Below are 20,659 nucleotides of genomic sequence, written 5' to 3' on the forward strand. Positions count from 1 at the left end.
GACTATGTGGGTACCTCAGCTTAGCTCCTTCCAGGTTCCATCCCCAATCCTCACCTCAAACCTTCACCTTCTTCCAAACACATCTTTTACAAGATGCTCATACTCTGTTGCATCTAAATATACTAATTTTTTGCATTAACGTACACATACCGTTCCTGCTCGCTTGCAATTTTTCCACAAAAGCTGTGGTCATTCTGAACAGGGAAAAAGCATCAGGTGCTCAGCTCCATCTTCCTAAGTTTTCAGCAATACCCGCACCCCTTCGCTCATTCTTCAATGCTAGAATCTCCAGCACATTTCAGAGTCACCTCTGGGATGTTTGCAACTACACAGCAGTGCCAGTAACTCTAGACAGGCCAATGTGGTAATCAGAAGAATATGAATGCCAGGAACATTTCTTCTTTCCAATTTCTGATAGCTTCTACTGGGTACCCCAAGTAACTGGTCTCATAGCAGGAAAGATACAAGAAAGCAGAGCAGAGAGGGTATTATGAAAGAGAAGACAACACAGTAAAAAATTCCACAAATGAAAACATAAAGAAAAATCAGTAAGTTAAAAGACCAAAGAGCAGGGAATGTCCCAAGAGCAGCCATCAAAAGCTAATTCTACATTTCTACCCACTGAGCTGGCTGACAATTGTCAGGCGCTAATCAATAAACAGAACAGAGCTAAATATAATGGTTAGATCAACTAATTTTAATTAGGAAGTTGAATGTTCTTTTATTTATCTATAATAAATGGGGTTAACTATCAATCTCTATTAGAATTGTATTTCTAAACAATCTAAACTAATAACCACTTCCTTAGGAGTTCCATATAGCAAATACCACTACAAGATTGTTCATCAAACCCAGAGTTAGCAGGCTGACTCTTCAATACAAAGACAAAGTTAAAAGTTTCACAGGAAACCGCAAGATGCCAGAAGATTCCACAGTTTGGGAAATGTGGATTAAAGTTTAATCCCAATCTCACAGTTTTAAGCAGCTCAATTCTGCTACAGCTCATCAATGACTTCATCAAACTATCCGTGATTTCTCCTTGACTCAACAGGTTCTCCATTAAACCTCCAAGCGAAGTACAGCACCGAGCTGTGTGCCTGCATGCAGGGACCTGGACTGGCACATCAACCCTCCCAGAGAGCAGGAAGCAAGGAAGGAACTGGCACTGCCAGGTGCCTACCCACACTTACTGCTGCTAAAAAATTGGTGGGTCCTGGCACTGAAATGGTCTTGGGAATTGGCAAACTGTTTGTTCTAACCATAGCACTACAGTGACATGCACGCAACACCATATTTAGACAGAAAGAAGAAGTTGCAACTGCAGAACAAGCAACAGAGTGGCAACGAGATTTAACCAAAAGCATTTGGTGTTAGGAGTCTGTCACAGGAAATCATTAGAAATGTGCCAGACAAATATCCTTCGAGAATTGCCTGGGTTTACTGGACTTTGTCCTGGGACAGAAAGATGGACAACCCAAACTCTTAGTACTCTTTCTAGCCATAACTTTCTATCGAAAAGCCTCTTCCCAGCACAGGTCGGCCTTCGATATCAGCAGAGATTCTCAACAAGCCTGCAATTTGCCGGGATCTGTTTCTTTCTCAAGGACTTCCCTGTTCTGGTTATCAGTGCAACAACCCCTCACACACTTGTTTCATCCTAAAATACAAAACAAACCCAAGCACCCATGTTAACCCCCAGAGGGAAGAAGCAGCTCTGCCATTGAACAGTCTCCAAGTTCTGCTTTGACCACACTTTGCGTACCAGAAGTTCAATGCAGGGTACGCAGGCTGTGTGATGTAATGCATGCCAAGCACAACAGCAAGCTCTGCTCATCATGTAAGAAGTTATTATGTGCATCCCATAGAATGAAATGAGACCTTATGAAAGTTGCTAGAGATCATCATGTAAAAACCCAGAGACTCAGGCATTGCTCAAAGACCAATTGAAGAGGTAGTGACTACTCTTGCATTACAACTCAACATCAAAACCAGCCCTAACAAAGCTAATTCAAGAGGACGGAATAATTCATTGAAGTCTTGGCTGGTGTTCTGACATTCACTGGGTGATTTTAGGTCTTTCATACATAGTATCTAAAATTATTCTCTCTTCAAGCTCACTGTGCCTTTCTCCCTAACTACTGATGAAGCAGCAGCACTTCCACAGCCACCGCCTCCAGCCACAGAGAAAGGCTGCACCAGTGCTCTCTTCTCCATCACTACTGCTCTTCTGGTCTCACCCTCCTCTACTCCCAAACCTACCACAGGGACACAGAAGCTGCATTTTTGCAAACCCTGACGCTCTCCTTCTGATTTATTACTTCTCTAAACCAGTGCAATGCACGCAAACAGCCCTCTGCCTACTGACTCCTTATTTCTCCTTTGCATTGGGGCCATAGCTAGTCACAAACCCACTCACGCCCCAAAAATTTTGCGTTATAATTAACATCAAGAATTACCAGTCTTAAAGAATTAGACCTGCTAATAAGGTCTGATACCTCCTGCCTCGTGTCTCTGCTATGCTGACAGCAGCTGCAAGACTTTCCAAATCCATCAGCCTCGTTTTGCCGCTCCTAACAAACAGCGGAGTACAGGAACACCTGGAAAAGAGCATACTAATATACAACAGTAGGAAGAAAAAAAAACTAAAACCAGTTGACTAAGAAGTAAGGGGATGAGGGGGAACTTTAAGGCTGAAGGGCAGGCCAGCCCTACTTCCAGCAAAACTGTGACAAAAAAACCTTCTGCCTCTCACACCAAGAAGTCCTCACCACAGAATTCAGTTAAATGTAAATATAGGGACTATAGTTAGCAACAACATGGAACCAAATAAATATTACTCATCACAGCTCTTGCTTACGTAGAGACAGTGAACAAAAAGTAAAGTAAGGGCTTCTCTGCTTACCTACAAACTCCCTTCAAAGCAGAGGAGCACTGGGCCCAGGTCACATTTTATGACTGCTGTCTTCGGGCTCCCATTGAACTCACTGACACAATTCAACTAGCCAACACCAGACGCTGTCAGTCACAGCAGACAAGTGGATTACCTTGGCATGATGTTGGTTGTGGGTTTCTTTAGGCTTCCGCTTCCTCCCATGCAAGACCTATGGCTTCTGACTAAGTAGCAAGAAAGAGCTGGCAATTCAGATACACTTGTCAAGGCACCAGCACATACCAGTAAGAGCATAACTGCCCGTCGTGTGCTATGAGAATTTCAAACTTAAGCTAAAGTTGTGGTGCTTTTACATTAGACCACTTGCGCTGGCAAGTCTTTCTAAGCATTGCCAGTTAGGTGAGCCGGGCAAAATTTTTAAAACCAGAACTTGGGTAATAAAATTACTTCCTCTAGCTAGCTCTGAAGTAGAGAAAAAAAACTGCAAGTATGAGAACTCAATTGGCTTTTAGCTGCCTGGCAAACGCTCTAATAAGGAAGCCTGATGACCTACATTCACAAGGCCCTGTACTAAACCACTATCACAAAATCCAACACAAGGCCTGACCATGTTTAAGTGTTTTCCATTAGCAAGCAGCAGGATCTTGTCAGAGAAACATGAAAACACGCTATTGTCTTTAGTGACGCATGATCTTAATTAATCCTCTAAACACTATTCCAAAACATGTCTGATCATTCTGATCATTCTAGACTGTTCAATGTTACATAAAGACACCAAAACCTTTGCTTTTTGATGTAAAATGCAATGTTAAAAAAACAGGATTTTTTTTTACATACTCTCAAAGTGTACTCCAAAACTGAAATCATAGCAATTTATATCTCTGATGCTCTTTAGACAACCAATAGAAATGCATTAGTGTTCAGAAACTCAGTCTAAACCTGAGCTGGAACCAGGACTTTTGTGGTATTAGAGATATTTGATTATTACAGATTATTGTGACTCAGATAACGCATCACTGAACTATTTCCTCACATAAAGACAGCCAACTAGTCAGATAACCTAAAGCAGATGTTTTGAGTTGTCCCGGAAAATATATTATTAAGCCAAACCCTAGTGTGGTAAACACAACCAAAAACAAGCATCTGAACAACAGATATCACCAATTCAGTAAGTGTTTAAAGGAAATATTAAGTTAATTCTTCACTGTATACTAATATAGTTGGAAAAATCCGGTACATTCAGCTTCAACTCACATTAGCAGCTTCCAAATACACAATGAGTAACACAACTCAAGGAGAAATGCCCTACTTTAAAAAACAAAAACAAAAACCAACAAAACAACTCCTTCAACTATGCAATATAAAGCAGGCATATAGACAAAACAAGCAGTTTATGGTCAAAACAGTTAGAAAGGGAAACTGAGAAACACTGGGATAAAAAAAATCCAAGCAGAGATTCTCGAAGGCACATGACTACCATGAGAAGTCCACAGGCTCAGAAAAAATCTAATGCCCACATTACCTTCAGGAACCCAAGTAACCACAGTGAGGGCTGATGTCATGGTACATTGGATAAATCCAACACTGTCAGCAATGGCAGTAGCATAAACCAGACTTGTATAATCAAGAAGGGAAAATCAGGAAAAAAGGAAATTTTAATTAATTTCTCTCCTAATTTACTAAATTCCATCTCGCCCCTAAATGCGGAAAAAATAAGTCCACACAAAATCACTGCTTTTCAGAATGCCTGAAAAGATACTACAGTTGAGGAGGTTTAAAAGAAGGTTTTATTTATCTGAAGAGCAGAGCAACAACATGAATACAAAGCTACTGTCAAATTAACACGGAAGTACAAAGAGGTGCCTGATTCGCTAGGACTGAATTGTGAAGGGACTACACATTCATCTCAGAGTACACAAACCCTCTCGTCACTCTGCAGCACTCATCTCATAGAGCTCCCAGTACAGATTTAAGCTAAGCAAGCTGCAGACATCATCTCTAAACCAGTAAGGCAACTGCAACAATACACAGGTTTAAAGAAGCCAAATGAAAAACAAGGACCACTAGGAAAATAAATTGTAAGTCCAAATACTCTTCTCTTTCTGAGGAAATCCATGCATCTCCCCAAAAAAGACGAGGAAGACTTCACTACTGATGAAAATTATAAATTTGGTTCTGTACTCCCCTATGTCCCTGCCGTGATGGGTGCTCCTTGGTGGTGGCACCACCATGGACAGCTCAACCACCCCTCATCCACAGGCTCCCAGCCCATCGCACGGACGGGTGCGCTCCAAACGGAATGCCAAAGTGCCTCATACGGTAAGGCATTCCATCTGCAACACTACATCCAGCTGGATTACTTCACATTAAGGTTCAGGAATACAAGTGGTTTGAGCAAAATTCAAGGAAGAAGGATCTTAACGCTACAGGTTTCAAAGCCAGTGGGGTACAACCCAAGCAGGTGAGAGTCAGGGTCTGTTAACAGGAAGGACGCTGCTGCCAGTGTGGCTACAGCACCAGAAACCTGTAGACACATTACTGCATTGACAAAAAAAAAAAAAAATAAAAAAATTCATCGGCCTTACAGAAGCAAACCTCAGTGCAAAACTTGTCTTCATCTATCAAACACCAGCTGCTGACAGAGACCTGACACCAAACTGGAGCAACAATTGATCTGACACAACACGGAAAATGCCATTTCCATATTTCTAAGAGCTACAAGGCTCAACACCAAGAGCTCATGATCAAATCTACCCACCTGTAAAAGCACACAGACAACTACAAAACCTTTTCAGCCAGCAACTCTGCTCCCGTGGTGCTTGATGCCAGCTATAAGGGAAGCTTCTTGCAATCAGTTTTATGCAGTATCATCTCACACATAAAAAACCTCTAGCTGTAATACTACTAGGTTAGCAACTCCATATATTTTGGTTTTTGCTGCTTAAGAGCACATCATAAACCCTATATATACGCTACGCTACGCTGCGCTGCCAGAAAAACCAAGCTAAAACAAAACAAGAAACAGAGTAGTTTCAACATCTCAGCGAGTTATTTCAGTAAGACTGCCTACACTGACCCAATTGTGTTTCAGCCACACTGGGAACTTGCTTAAACCCAGTTCACCAACACTGTTCTGATTTGTTAGTCTGGGTCATTAAAGTTACTTGGAAGAGAACAAAAAAGGAAATTTCTAAGCATGCCACCATCCTTACTCTCCTCTCATTTACAGAGGAGAGAGGCTCATCCCAGAGCAATCACCCTCTGCGATGGGAGGACGGTTTCCAAACCTGTGAAGCCACTCTGGGCAGCCTCTAACTTTGACTACCAATGCTCTTTGGCAAGAGTGGCCCGAGATACCCGAGGCTCTGTCATGCTCCAAGTGCCTTCAACACCCAAAACGAAACCCCAACTAAGCAGTCCAGCTAGAAAAGCAGGAGTTTTCAAGCAGCAAACCCCAACCACTTCTCCAGAGTCAATCACCTTAACATTTTAAAGCATATTTTATGCCAAGCAGCTACCACACGAACTCTGTCACTAAATTACTTCTCTAAAAGAAGCAAAGCCAGAATTCAGAAGATGACAAGCTTCTGTTTTCTTTTTGGCAAAACCATATGGCACTTGGAAATGAGGCTTCCCTCTCGTTTTGTGGGCATCCAAGGCATGCAACGTGAAAGCCGGTAAGAAAGAAGCACCCGACAATTTGGTCGCGTCACCGCATTCCCACTAATCATCACTGTGCCGGCAAGGGAGCTTTCCCCTTGCTCCTTCCCAGCTGAAACGGGGTTTGTTACCCCAACCTTCAGCCCCCCCGGGCTGGGTACCGGGGAACGGTGTCTCCCTGCCCCTCAGCGAGGTCCTGGCCCCTCGAAAGCAAGAAAAGCCTGCGAAACCCTCACCGAGCCTCGGCCCCCTCGGCGGGAGGGGTGCGGGGAACCCGGGGACCCGAGAGAAAGGCCGGGGGGACCCCAGAAAGAGGGGGGGGGAGGGCAGGGGAGACGGGGAGGGGTGAATCCGGGGGGAGAGGACCCCAGAGGAAAGGGGGAATCCTAGGAATCCCTGGGGGAGACGAAGGGAGACAAATACCCGGGGACCCTGGAGCCGGGGGGAATCCCGGGGACCCCAGAGGAAAGCAGGGGAGGATTCCGAAAATGCCAGGGACCCCAGAGAAAAGCAGGGGGGATCCCGAGAATCCCGGGGAATCCGGGGGGGAAAAAAGGGGGTGCCCGGGGGGAAGCAGGAGGGGAGGTTGAAGGGGAACCCAGGGACCCCAGAGGGAAGCGGGTGGGAATCTCGGGGACCCCGTAGAAAGGCGGGTGTAGAGGGGATCGGGGGGACCCGCACGCAGGCAGCGGCAGGAGGACGGGCTCCCGCCGCCCCTACCTGGCCGCAGCGGCTCGGTGATGCTCAGCACCAGGAGAAAGAGGAGGAGGAAGGTGCCGCTGTCCGCTTTGGGCACCATTTATCCTCCGTTCATCCTCCCCCGCCGCAGCGCCACAAACCCGCGGGGAGGGACGCGAGGAGGAGAAGGAGGAGGGGCCGCCGCCCCCGCCGGGCCGAGCACCGAGCGGTTCCCCGCGCCCCGGGCGGGAGCCGGCGGCCCTGGCTGCGGCGGCGGCTGCGGGAGCGGCGCGGAGAGGCGGCGCCACGCCGGGGGCCGCTCGCTGCTCCGGCCGCGCACAAGATGGCGGCCGCGCCTCCCGGCCCCCCCGAGGCCCCGCCCCCCGCGCACCGCCCGCCCAGTCAGCGCCGCGGGTCCAGCCCCTCCCGCTCACGGGGGCGGGGCCAGAGGGGCGGGGCCAGCGCGCGGGGAGCCGGTGCCTCCGCCGCAGGGCCGCCCTCCGCGAGCCCTCGGGGTGGCCTGGGGCGCTTCGCTCCGCTCCGCGGCGGGGCGGCCTCTGCCCGTCCCCTCTGTCCCCCTCCACAGCTCCCACCGGTTCTCTCTGTGTCCCCGGGCAGCCCCTTTCCGCTGACCTCAGTGGCCACGAGACAGCCTCTCCCCATCCCTCCACAACAGCCCCCTCTGTCCCCAGGAGGGCCTCCCCCGGTCCCTTCCATTCCTGCGCCGATGGCCTTCCCCTGCCCCACCGCCCTGCCTGTCCCCAGGGCACAGGCACAAAGTGCCGGGGTCTCCCAGCGCGGCAGGCGCCGAGGTTGGCCGCCATTAGCCAACTTGGTTAATGAGCTCCCGCCTGCCCCCCACACCGCCAGACGGCCCGTTTCCATGCCCACCACGCTGTTGCCAGGCCCAGCCAGAGAGGAAATGCGTAAAGAAAACTAATTGAGCTCAGAGCATCATTAGTGACCCTGGCAATGACAAGTGCCTTTAGGAATGCGACCCTGGGTGCTGCTGTGCACCAGCTCGGCCAGGATGGGGACGGTGCCCACGGGAGCCCAGCCTGGCAAGCAGGCACCCGCCCCGCTGCCACAGCTCTCCTGGCGCATTTTCTTATCCATGCCCCACAAAGAAAGGAGCAGCAGTCATCTTTGGTGTAATCGATGTTTTGCTTCTCTAAGGCATCTGAGCCTGCTTCTTTGTCCAACTTACAGCAACTCATTGCTGTCCTCACTGGCTATTCACAACCTCTTCTTGTGACTTTCTAAGAATTACATACTGCTGTGCCCCAAATAAACCACAACCCCCTTTCTTTCCTGAGCATTTACAAGAACAAGAATCCCACGCAGTGAAAACTGTGCAAGAGGAAGCTCTCCACCAACATAAACAAGGCACCAAACATCCCAGACTGGAGGGACTGCTCAAAGAGCAGCACAAGATCTTCATGGATGTTCCCTGGATAAAACATCACCTGATTAAGGCAAATGTCAAGACTGCCAAGTATTAGCAGCCTGTCTCATACTCCAGTGCGGTGCAAGAAGTGTACAGATATGGCTACATCTGCTTCCTGCTACAAGGTGCTCAGTGCTTCTCCAGACTGGATCACACCACACAAGTACTCGTCCCACACTCAGAGGTCAGCTCATACTGGAGCAACCTCAGCTCCGAGTGCAGGTTCTGTGTGGCTGAAACCACTCATTGTTTTCACCAATTATAAAAATCAGCCAAAAGTTTCAAAGGACAGGAGGAAAAAACAAGCTGGGTGTCAGAAGTACCACTTCTGCTCTTCAGAATGAGATGCCATCGCTGCTGTTGGAGGAAGCAGGATTGTCTCTAGTGCCTGTACTATGATCAGCATCATCCAATCTTTGGAGCCAAACCCGTAGCAGCTGTAGGAACAAATCTAAAAAAGCTGAAATTGGCACAAAGGAAAAAGTCCCAGAGGCTGATTACAGTAAAGTGATCAACATGTGAACCAGTAATCCTCAGAGCCCTTCTGAGGAAGGTGTTGGTGCAAGCTTTTCTCAAGAACACCAGAAGCTGGAAGCCAAAACACAACTCCTCCACTGAGTATGGGCTTAAGAAAAAGCCAGTAGGAAGCCCAAAAATGCAGCCAACCACAGGAGCAACAAAACAAGGGGCTGGATGAACAAGGACAGGAACTTAAGGCACCCTCTTCTCCCAACAAGCTCATGAGGAAAAAAACAGTTCTTGAACACTTAGACTGGACATTAGGAAGAATTTCTTCACCATGAGAGTAGTGAGACACTGGAACAGGTTGCCCAGGGAGGTTGTGGCTGCCCCATCCCTGGAGGTGTTCAAGCCCAGGTTGGATGGGGCGTTGGGCAGCGTGATTTAGTGGGAGGTGCCCTGCCCATGGCAGGAGAGTTGAAACTAGATGATCTTTAAGGTCACTTACAACCCTAACTATACCATGATACTATGATACTAACACAGCCCCAGCAAAGACAAGTAAAGTAGCACCCCATCCCTCTTGAGGAAAGCTGTCTGATGAGAAGCAAGCCCATACAGGACCTAAAAGACAATCTGAGACAGACAAAGCACTTAGATAAACTTTAGGAAAGAAAAACTGTTAAGCTACTTTTAGCAAAAGTCAATGTAACAATCATTTTATGAAGATGGCAAAGCGCAGATGATGTCTCTCAGTGACCTGACCTTCAGTTTTGCCTTGGTGACGTCGCCGGACTAGAAGGTCCTTCTAAGGGCCCCACCTGTGACATCACACAGTGTCCAGTGCTGGGTGCCCACCTACCTGCCGCAGCAGAGCGCTGGGCAGTCACCATGGTGCGTGGGCACACCACTAGCCCCGACATATGATGCGCACCAGCACTGCCCCATGCATCTCCCTCCAGCACTCCCACCATGGATGATGCTGTGCTCCTTGGAAAGAAAGGCTACAGACTGAAGAACACATATGGAAAAGGCTCTTATGGCAAAGTGAAATCTGCCTACTGCAACCGGCTGAAACGCCTAGTTGCCATCAAGATAATCGACAAGAACAAAGCTCCTCAGGACTTCCTGAAAAAGTTTCTTCCCAGGGAACTTGAGGCTTTGACATCTTTACAGCACCCCTCAATCATCAAAACCTATGAGATTTTTGAGACATCATCTGGGAAAGTGTACATTGTCATGGAGCTGGGGGAAAAGGGAGACCTCCTGGACTACATCAGGACCCTGGGAGCTATGGAAGAGGATGTGGCTCGTGTCAAGTTTCAGCAGTTGGCTTCTGCTGTCAAGCATTGCCACGACTTGGACTTTGCTCACAGGGACCTGAAATGTGAAAACATCATTCTCGATAAAGACCTCAACATGAAGCTGTCCGACTTTGGCTTTTCCAAACGTTTGTCTCGAGATGAAAATGGAAGAACTATTCTCAGCAACACCTTCTGCGGCTCTGCTGCATACGCAGCCCCTGAAGTGCTACAGGGTGTGCCTTGTGACCCCAGGATTTCTGACATATGGAGCCTGGGTGTCATCCTGTACATAATGGTCTGTGCTTTAATGCCGTTTGATGATTCCAACATCAGGAAAATGATACATTTTCAGAGACAGCACAAGCTGCCCTTCCCCGACACAAAGCACCTGACTGCAGAATTCAAGGACCTCATTTACCACATGCTCCAGCCCGATGTGACTCGGAGGATGCATATAGACGAAGTTTTGAAACACCCATGGTTGCAGACTCCAAAATCCACAATCCCTTCCCATCTGCCAGCTGCAGAAGAGGGAGAGAGTTCCCAAAAGCTGCAGGAAGAAAGGCCTAAGGACAAGCAGCAAGCCAAATCTCATTCTGCAGAAGGGGAAGGAGAGAAGGAAACACGATCCTCCGGTAAGAATGGCTGGTTTTAACAACACAGTTGGTCTAACTTGTGAACGGCTGCTTCTCAACTTCAGCTTCTCTGGACCCTTTCAGCCACAGTCCTCACCTTTTGCTTTATGGAGCACAAAACCAGAAGACAGTACCCATGCTGAGGTGAATCAACAGCTTAACACTCTTATTCTCAAAAGATTTGGCTCTGTTATGGTTTGTGGGGATGAGAAGTCGCTGTCAAAACACACTGGGTAGTTTTTTCAGTGTTGCTGATACTTAACAGCTCTTATGCTCACGTTTCTCAAGCTACTGACTACTCAGGCAGCAGAGTTCACACGTGCACCACCCACACTTTGGATTCAGTAAAAGGGCAGGTTGTTAGGAAGTGTGAACTGATGTCTGAAATTGTATGCACTTTCCATAAAAGTCCTCCATAAAGGCCGAGAGTTGCGTTTGCTCAGCCTAGAGAAGCGAAGGCTTCAGGGAGACCTTATAGTAGCCTTCCAGTACTGAAAGGGGGTTACAGGAGAGCTGGGGAGGGGGGGCTCTTGATCAGGGAGTGCAGGGACAGGATGAGGGGGCACAGTTTTAAGAGGAAAGAGGGGAGATTTAAATTAGATATTAGGAAGAAATGTTCTCCTCTGAGGGTGGTGAGGCACTGGCACAGGTTGCCCAGAAAAGCCGTGGCTGCCCCAGCCCTAGAGGTGTTCAAGGCCAGGCTGGATGGGGCTGTAAGCAATCTGATCCAGTGGGAGGTGTTGAGTGTGATCCATGGCAGGGGGGCTGGAACAGGATAGGGTTTAAAGGTCCCCTGCAACACAAATCATTCTGTGATTCCATGTACCAACTGTCCTGACAGGTGCACTGTATGTTCAAGAGCATCACTTGAAACTCCACTTAAATTAAAGAGAAGCCCTCTAAAATTCTGGGTCATGTCTTGACATATGCATAGTTGTAACTCCTCTTCTGCAAAGTCCAAAACCAAAGAAGTTTGACAAGCTGGAAGAAAGTCCAGTTCAACCTTTTTGGAAGGCTTACCACGTTTTATAAATAGATATATCTGTACAGAAACGTATTTAAATGCACGGCCATCTTAAAAAGAGAAATAAATCTTTAAAAAATTATAAAATCTTCTCTGCCATAGCAGGATGCATCCTTTTGCTACAGCAGCTGTGTGCATCCCACCCATGCAGTTCCAAGGGGAGCTACACCACAGAAGACACTGTTTCCAAAATATATATATATATACACACACTGTATTTTATCTATACAGTCTAGATTAATGCTGGTCCCAGACTTTGTAACTGCTGGCTTCCTTTCTGGCAGCTCTATCTAGACAGCCCTCACTACCAACGGCTTGCACCACCCTGTTTGCAAACAGCTGAGCAGTCGCTTCACCATCACCTTGCTGGTGGCTGGAATATTCAGAAGAAATCAGATGCCTTCCTTCTTTTTGGAAGCTGCAGTAAATTGTCTGTGATAGATGTAGTATCCTGAGAAACCGGTGTCTGAGATACTGTCCTAGACTGTGGGGTGCTTGTGGGAGTATGAGGCCCATTTGCTGGGGTCTTGTATCCAGGAGTTCCTGTGTGGGCTGGGGAAGGAGTATAGCTGGCTCGCAGGGCCTTATCAGTGTATTTACTTGCAGTCCTGTTTACTAGTCTCTGCAAAGCTGGTGACATTGCCGGGCTTAGTCCTTTCGGAGTGAGGCTGCAACAGAATAAACAGTTTTAAAAGATTTTACAGTAAATATCTGCCATTTATCAGGAAGAGCATCGATGCCTCCACAGGCGAGCTCGCTGTCCACTCCACCCACAGACCAGACCCACTGGCTGCAGAAATCATTCTGCCTACACACAAAGGCAGCCTGTCTCTCTAGAGACAAGTGATAGAGTAACCTACATCCCTCACATCCTGAGAGGTGCTGCCTGCCTTTTCCATTCTTCCCATGACCCAGCCAAGCCAGCCTTATCACATCTCCTCTTTGCAATGAGACAAGACACTGATCCAGAGCCACTGCTGAGTGGCTGTAGGGCAGAACATGCTGACAATAGGGTGTGTCAAGGACAGCCACCAGTCACTTTCCCTTAAGAATTAAGCTCTTTGATTTCTAAAAAACTTCCTGTTTGACGGCACCTCTTCCCGCTTACATTATTCCTATCATTTCTCCCTTTCTATGTAGGTTGATTCAAATCTCATCAGAAAATACCCATCCCAAATTCTGCCATCAGCACAGAAGACTCACCTGGCCAAGTTTTCTGTCACTTTGCGAAGTGCCTCCTGCTTCTTTGCTCGGTTTTTAGCTGCCACTTCATTGGCCATCTTCAGTCCCAATCTCTCACGGCGCCCAGGCTCCAGGATCTATAAACGCATTGCACAGACAATTCACCAAGGCACTCGTATGAGAGCTGCATAAATGGGTCAAAGCACTTTCCCAGTGGGATTCCAGCCTACAGGGATCTAAAACCAGTGCGCAGGGGGCCAGACCATGCCTCTCTGCTGCTACATAGAAGCCAGAGAGGACACAGAGAGACCTTCAATCATCCTTAGCAAGTAACAAAGATGGTAAAACCAGTTCAGTCAGGAAGCAGCCCTTACCTCTGGCATTTCCTCCTGCTGTCTCTCCTAGACAAACAATGTCACCTGTGTCTTGCCTGGCCTGCAGCCAGCCAGCTCCCCGGCAAACACAGACATTGCTAAACAGCAGGAGAACCCGACAAGGGCCTCGGAGTCTGACCAGAGGCACACAGAGCCAACAACACCTTTCTTAAACTAAGAGTCTAAGTCAGCTCATATTCAACAACACCAGGAGGAGACGGGTGGCACGCAAGGTTAGATGCCATTAGCAAAGCTAGAGTGCGTCTTCTGCTCTCAAGAAATACACCTGCCTCATGCTGTGACAGCCAGAAGACCAAGGCAGAAGAAAATCCTACAATTCCTACCCATTCATTCATTAAGATCGGAGAAATTGGGCATCTTGTCAGCTTCTTCTGAATGTCCCTCTGTCTGGGCTCATCAAATGATGAACCTCACTCTCCTGTCAACAGCGTGTGTCCCACTTCACGTATCTCCACCAAGCAGCTCTCACGTGGAGCCATGTCCACCTCCGCCCTCCAAGCAGAACCTGGATTATTAGTGTCAAGGACTGGGAACACAGCCCAGGGATGTGTCACACTCCCACAATAATGTTAATCTATTACTTACTCACTTGCCTTTCTCTTCTTAATCCTTCCCTCCCCCTGGAAAAGAATGACAAGGTGACTCCTGACATGGAATACCTTGAAGGCTGGTCCAGGTGTTCTGTCCACATATGGTGTTTCTGACCCTTCCAGGCGCAAAGGGGTGCTTTCAATTTCACCCCATGTCATAAAAGGAGACTCATTCACACCTAGAAACAAATTTAAAAAGTCATGCTCATGCAAGACATTTGACTATTTGTGCACCAAAAGAAATACAGAGAAACAAATTATGAAGCACAACAAATTCATCCACACCCAGAGGAGCCCCTTCACTGCAGAGGAAATCACCACCAACACTGCACAGTAATATGTGGTTTCCATTAAAAGATCATGACCTCAAACTCACAGGATTTCCTGTGCCATAACACACAAGCACTGTCCTCTCCATGCGTTTATTTTTCCATTTAGTGAGCTTTTGCTTATTAACAATTCCTTTTTTCCCCCCTCTACAGTTCCAGTCTTCCCTTCTGCTACCATATGAAAACTCCTTCAGCACAGACAACTATTTAAAAGCAAGGAAACAGGCAGAGTCCAAATGTACCCACCATTCATCTTGAGGCTAGCCTATACCAAACAATGACTGTACCTTGTCTAACAGCTGCAACTGCAAACAGATTCCAAGAGGCCAACTAAGTCACTGGCTACAAAATCCTGCTGTCCAGGGTCTGGAAAAGGCGTTTACAATGGGGAAAAGAGGTGCGCTCCAAATGCCACCTACAGGCTTTCCAGCGGAAAAGCCTTAATATGTTCACCTTTTAGCATAGTAACAAAAGACAGGAAAACACAATAGCTGGTGAAGAGAAGCTAAAAATTCAGATACCACATTTCAGCTGAAGAAAAATAATCAGTTAGTTCTAACTGAAAAGTATCCTGTGGCTAATTGATCTAAACAACAGGAATCTCTAACACAGAAGTGTGTTTAGACAAAGAAAGAACCTAGAAAGCAACAGACCTGTAGGAAAGCAGTAGGTTAGACTGTGAATAGAGTGAGATATTCCAGACCTCTGGCTGAACCATCACTCAGCCAACTGATAGCAGGCTCTCCTCCTTGTGTAAACCAACGATACCCCAGCACTGAACAAATAGAGCATCAAAATAAGGGCAGGAGCAGTCCTCTTATATCAGAAAAAGGAAGAAAACCCTCTTACCAGGGGCAGGAGAGGGTGTAGCCACAAATCCATATCCATTCACTTTTGGAGACTCTTGGGGTATCAGCTCTTTCCCATCTGGCCCCACTTTGCCTAGTTTGTACTGAAATAAAAAAGACACCACCACTCATGTTGAGAAAGGCATGCGTCAGCTGTACCTGGTGTGCACACAGTTTTCCTAGCTGATGAACAGCACCAGAGGGCAGAGGCTAACAAGGTTTTAGTCAGAAGAAGTAAAAATATCCAACCTGAGCATTGAGGGCTGCAGCTTGTTGGAGCTGTGATTTGCTCACAGCTTGGCTAAAAGGGTCCTTCACAAAACGGGTGTTTCGATGGACAACTTCCCTGGGCTTCTTAAATACCTCATCCTCATCAGGAACACCTTGAAAAACAAAACGTCCTTTAAGAAAGGGCTCAGATAACACCAGGTAGTGGGCCCTAAAGCTCCCGACCACCACGACACTTGCTACACATTCCTACACCACCCTGAATCCATCAGCAATTGCACAGTGTATCTCTAGCCTTGTAAAAAAAAAAAATCTGCACATATGCCTTGTAACACCCAAGATCTATAAATTAAGATCAGATTTTTCTTCTTTAAGAAAACAGTCAACAAAAGTTTCTTTCCTCTACTTCACTAGTTTGCAAAATGACCAACTGTACATTTATAGTGAAAACGAGAACTGCATTCACAAAATGATGTTTTCTATAGCCATCAAGGAACCGACAAGGCCAAGGAGCACTTTGAGAGGAAAAAAAAAAAAGAATGAGTAAAGATAACAAGAAAGTGCTTATAAATAAGAAAGACCAGAGCAAAAAGAACTCTGACTCATGAAAACAAGTGCTTCTGTAACACAGACAATAAGTTCCTCAATGACGAATAGAACATAATCAGACTTTGCAACCAGAGGCAAAGGAGCAAGGTCCAAAGAAAGAGAAGAACAAAAAACCCAGACTTTTTAAAACAACTTTATATATCTGCAGTTCACAGATGAAACAGTGCAGTGTTACCAGTAAGAGCTGCTCAGTCATCTATGGAAGTGCAGCAAGCACTGTTTAGGGTCCACCCACCCAGAACCAATGCCTCTCCCAAGAAATCCGCACACCTCACCTGTTGGATAATACATCAGGGTGTTCCGAGCTGTGTACTCCCAGGTCTCCAGTCCAGCTTTCACATTCTCCAGAGCTTGCTGTTCTGCTGAAGGAAGCGCCAGGTTCTCACTTCGTCGCTGAAAGGGTGATGGGAAAAAAAAAAATTAAAGGGGGGGGGGGGAATCAGGTGTGAAACAGTGTCCTGCAATCTTTTCATCAGGCACACACAACTCTGAGAGCTCAGTCATGCATGCAGCTACCTGCCCTAGCACACTTTGCATCTGGCATGGCACAAGCACTCTCCTGCAGGCAAGGGGAGTTTGAGGAACCACCCTGCTCCCAGGTGAGCTTGAAACAACAACTCCATACACAGCTCTGGTACAGAATCAAGTGAGACCTACAGAATTAACTTTTCAGGAAGATTACGTTTATGACTTCATTACATCTTGTGGTGGCTTAAACTTTTTCTGTTTATTCTCTATACAGTAATCAAAATGCAAATGAGGCATTCACTGCTAACTAACTGAAGAGCAACATAGGACACTTCTATTTAACAGAAAGGCAGTCTACAAGGCATTGGAATGTCACCTTGCGAGAATATCTGTACCATCCTGGTCTAGTGAAAACTATCTTAGCTGAGGTGAGCAGTAACAAAGAGCAGACACTCCTTCAATGATCTGACAGCTGTCTAACATTTCCATAAGCAGTACGAGTACAGAAGCATATGATGACTTGTGCACTGTTACCAGCACATGAGCATCACTGACACCAACAAACCAACAGAATGCAATCAGGCCCCACTGTTACTCCATTTTAAAATTCTCACACCAATTAAACATGGCAATTACTGCCAGAAGCTATAAAGACATCAGCTGGTGTTGTCTTTAATAGGCATCAACCTCATACATTTAAATAGCAGTATTGCCAACGAATACGTTGAATAAGGCATGGTGACGCTGTGTGCTACACAGCCAAGCATGCTGCACAAGGAATGCAAGGTCTGAAGAGAATGCTGTCTGGCAGGAAAACACACAACATTAGCACAAGACCAGCTTTGGCAACTCCACCTTAACCTGAACCAATTCCTGTACTTTGGGAACGTTATTCTGCTGCCTGCCTTTTAATCCTGGACAAAAGCTCTCAAGCAAATAAAATGCATAAGGAGTCACAGAGGGCATTTTTATTTTAATGGACCCTGAGGTTATACATTAGTTGGGATAAAAACCACAACACTCACACGCCAGTGCCAAACTTCATTAAAAGCTGCTGCAGCTCATATCCAGCACTGACACGACTGGCAACAGTGCCAGTGGAGACAGACAAAACAGCCCAGGACAGCTCTGAGCCTCCCACAAAGCCCACGGAGGGAGAAAGCACAGCAGCCCTACTCTGCACAGTACTGTACACCAGTGGCTGCATGGAGCAGTACTGGTAACAGAAAAAGAAAACTGAGGGAACAGCCTCACTCCAAATAATAAAGGGCTGATGAACCACAGGAACCGTTCTCAGCTGCTCCCCTTGGTAGTGCTGCTGAAGTAAAAGACTGCCAAGAAGGGCACTACTCGCATTTCCCAGTCTTAAAGCTTTTGAAAGAGACAGATTCCCAGCAACTATGTCAACACTGTTCTGGCATTACAGACGGGAAAAAAACAGGACTGCGAAAGGAAGCAGTGAGCTGCAACAGGACCCAGGAAAGCTAGGATTAGCTCAGATTTAGATGTAACCACCCCATGCACCTACTACTCAAAATCAACACCTTTCTATTCTTACTTAATATCACAAGTAATTCAACAGTCAAACACAATAGCCCCGCACTCAGAGCCAAGGAATTCTCATCAGTATTTCTAGCAGGAATTGAAAAAAGAAGGAAAGATAACATTCTATTCAATCAAACAAAAAGGAAATACAGTAAAATGGTATGTCCTTGTTGTTTTACTTTCAAAGAACAGAGGTGCAGCCGAGCCGCTTCCTTACCTGGGCATACTCCTCTTCTGCACTGTAGAGCCAAGCATGCTTGACTCTCTCCTTCTCTTTTGCCACTTCCATGATCTGCTCAAATGACGCATTATCTTCGCTTGTATGTTTCGCTAAGAAGCTGTCCAGACTGGGAAGTGCATCTTTATCATCTTTTTCTGCTTCTCCTAACAAGAAAAAAACCATATACATGCAGAGTGGCACAATAATAGATTCAGTTTTTGGAAGCCAACTTTTACATAAAACCGCTTAGGGCATTTCTAGGTATTTGTGCTAAAGGGGAACACACAGGTGGTCAGCTGCCAGCTGACTTTTTAACGTACTATATGAATGGCTCTACCCCCGCAATTGTTGCTTACTTACACAATTAATTTCAGGAGGCACAAGACAAATTTACTGCCTTCAAAGAGATCAAGAATTTACTCAGCCATAGACAGGCCTATAACTAAGCATTCACACACACAATTTAAAACATTACACCAGGTTCAGCTTTGGAGCAACCATTTTCACCCACTAAAAGGAAGTTACTGAAGAAGTGCTAAATATCCAGAACCCTTACAGAAGACAGAATTCACAAAAGTATTTTCATGCTGCTGAAGAATTCAGGTAGAGAAATATCATTCTCCTACCTTCCTCTGCAGCCTTCAGGCCAGCTTTGGATTTATTTCCCAATGGAAGGCCACCTGGATGCACTTCAGGGGTTTCAAATGTGGCTGGAGTAACATCTGTGACAGAAAATCACAGAAGACGTGTAAGAGAACAATTATTTAAATACAATTTAAATACAATTAAAAATACATTAAAAAAACCTAAATATTCAGTACTGCCTCAAACACTGAATAAAATTTTGCTCTCATCTAACACATTATTTTTCTCCTGCTGGTAAAAACTCACAGGAGAGCCACAGGCCACTGTTTTTGCCATCTTGTCTACAGCTTTTGCCAACAGAAACAAGCAGTAGCATTAACGACCCTAAGCAAGGCCAAGGCCAGCCCCTGCGGGAGGGGAGGCAGGGTAACCACTTGGTTATACACGCCCTTTGCCAAAAGAACACAGGTGACTTAAACCCCACAATGAGAGCTGGCTAGGAACTCGGCATCAGTACAAGAAACACCTGAGCATGGAGGAACAGCAAACAAAAGAGGGGGCACTGGATGCCTGTTGCAAGAACCTCTGATCACCACCAGCTTCCAACACAATCTGTCCTCAGGACATGGAAATCTTAGAGGTCTGCAGATACAATAACAACCTCCCACATTACAAAAAAGATGCAAAACAGCTTAGAGTCTCTGACAGTATAATATTGCATGACAGAGCATGTAACATTACCTAGGGAGCTAGAACTTGGCAAAAGATGCCTATGAGGAATGCTCGGTCAATAGTTGGTTTTTCAAAACCATGCCCTCCAGAAGGCATTATCAGACATCACCGATTCAGCATCAGTCATCGGATACTGGCTATTGCCCAGTCTGGTACACTAATTCCCATGCAATGTCCATCTTGAATCTTTAGGATAACGCTGCCTGCACAAAGTTAGATAAACTAAAGTAGGAATATTGGCTATAAAGTCCCAGTGAACCAGTTATTACAGGGTGCTGGTGTGTCCCTCGATGATTTGCCCAGGGAGGAGCCAAACTTGATAGCAATTTGCCTCATTTTCTCCAAGTCACCATTTTCTTCAGCCTCCAGGTACTCCTTCTGCGCTCGCAACTTCTCCACATCCGGGAAGAAGTCTCGCTGGATGATCTTCTCTAAACTCTACAGACAGAAAGACAACGGCACAGCCACATTGGGATGGCTTGGAGCACATGCTCAGCTCAGGCCAGCTGCTCTGCATGTCTTCCCGTGCCACAGCCCCAGGCCCTGGCCCAGCCCCAGGCCCAGCCCCAGCCCCAGCCCCACCTCGATGTAGGCCTCCTCATCCAGGATCTTCTTCGCGCCCTTGGGTGCCGTTGGGGCCGCGTCCCTCCCTGCCACGAGGGCGGTGCTGGCGGCGGGAACGGGCACCAGGGCGGTGCTGGCGGAGGCCGCTGGAGCCGCTGCCTCCATAGCGCAGGGACCACCACCCACCCTGACCCTCCTCAGCCGCCGTCGCCACCGACGTGACGTCACTGTGCCGCGCGGAGCCCCAACGCCCCGCCCAGTAGAGGC

The 20,659-nt window shown here is 46.9% G+C and overlaps 3 protein-coding genes across 3 annotated transcripts in view; 1 reads left to right on the top strand and 2 right to left on the bottom strand.

Moving 5' to 3' along the window:
- The window catches only part of DGCR2 (DiGeorge syndrome critical region gene 2), a 42,932-nt gene extending 35,339 nt beyond the window's left edge, over positions 1-7,593 (bottom strand). Inside the window, exon 1 of the mRNA XM_054082328.1 lies at positions 7,271-7,593. Coding sequence (XP_053938303.1) covers positions 7,271-7,349 — 79 coding nt within the window. The 5' untranslated portion in view covers positions 7,350-7,593. The remainder of the gene's footprint in view (positions 1-7,270) is intronic.
- A 1,031-nt stretch (positions 7,594-8,624) lies between these two features.
- On the top strand, positions 8,625-11,125 carry TSSK2 (testis specific serine kinase 2). Its single transcript, XM_009566760.2, has one exon. It carries the CDS (start codon positions 10,107-10,109, stop codon positions 11,091-11,093), a length of 987 nt encoding a protein of 328 aa, XP_009565055.1. The 5' UTR covers positions 8,625-10,106; the 3' UTR covers positions 11,094-11,125.
- A 1,015-nt stretch (positions 11,126-12,140) lies between these two features.
- Positions 12,141-20,615, bottom strand: ESS2 (ess-2 splicing factor homolog). Its single transcript, XM_054082790.1, has 10 exons — positions 20,411-20,615; positions 20,098-20,266; positions 19,138-19,233; positions 18,509-18,675; positions 16,554-16,671; positions 15,691-15,824; positions 15,443-15,545; positions 14,334-14,443; positions 13,301-13,416; positions 12,141-12,765 (listed from the first exon to the last, which is right to left on the bottom strand). Exons 1-10 carry the CDS (start codon positions 20,555-20,557, stop codon positions 12,480-12,482), a joined length of 1,446 nt encoding a protein of 481 aa, XP_053938765.1. The 5' UTR covers positions 20,558-20,615; the 3' UTR covers positions 12,141-12,479.
- Positions 20,616-20,659: the final 44 nt, after the last annotated feature.

Source organism: Cuculus canorus, chromosome 17, assembly GCF_017976375.1.
Source record: "Cuculus canorus isolate bCucCan1 chromosome 17, bCucCan1.pri, whole genome shotgun sequence".
NCBI classification, from domain to species: domain Eukaryota; kingdom Metazoa; phylum Chordata; class Aves; order Cuculiformes; family Cuculidae; genus Cuculus; species Cuculus canorus.

Bases quoted from the DNA above. Each gene is read 5' to 3' on its own strand.
- TSSK2 (XM_009566760.2), top strand. From the start codon at position 10,107: ATGGATGATGCTGTGCTCCTTGGAAAGAAAGGCTACAGACTGAAGAAC.
- ESS2 (XM_054082790.1), bottom strand. From the start codon at position 20,557: ATGGAGGCAGCGGCTCCAGCGGCCTCCGCCAGCACCGCCCTGGTGCCC. The intron at 14,444-15,442 runs GTAAGAGGGTTT...ATTTGTTTCTAG, and splicing joins TACACCCTCTCCTGCCCCTG to GTGTGAATGAGTCTCCTTTT. The intron at 13,417-14,333 runs GTATTCCATGTC...ATGCGTTTATAG, and splicing joins CACCTGGACCAGCCTTCAAG to ATCCTGGAGCCTGGGCGCCG.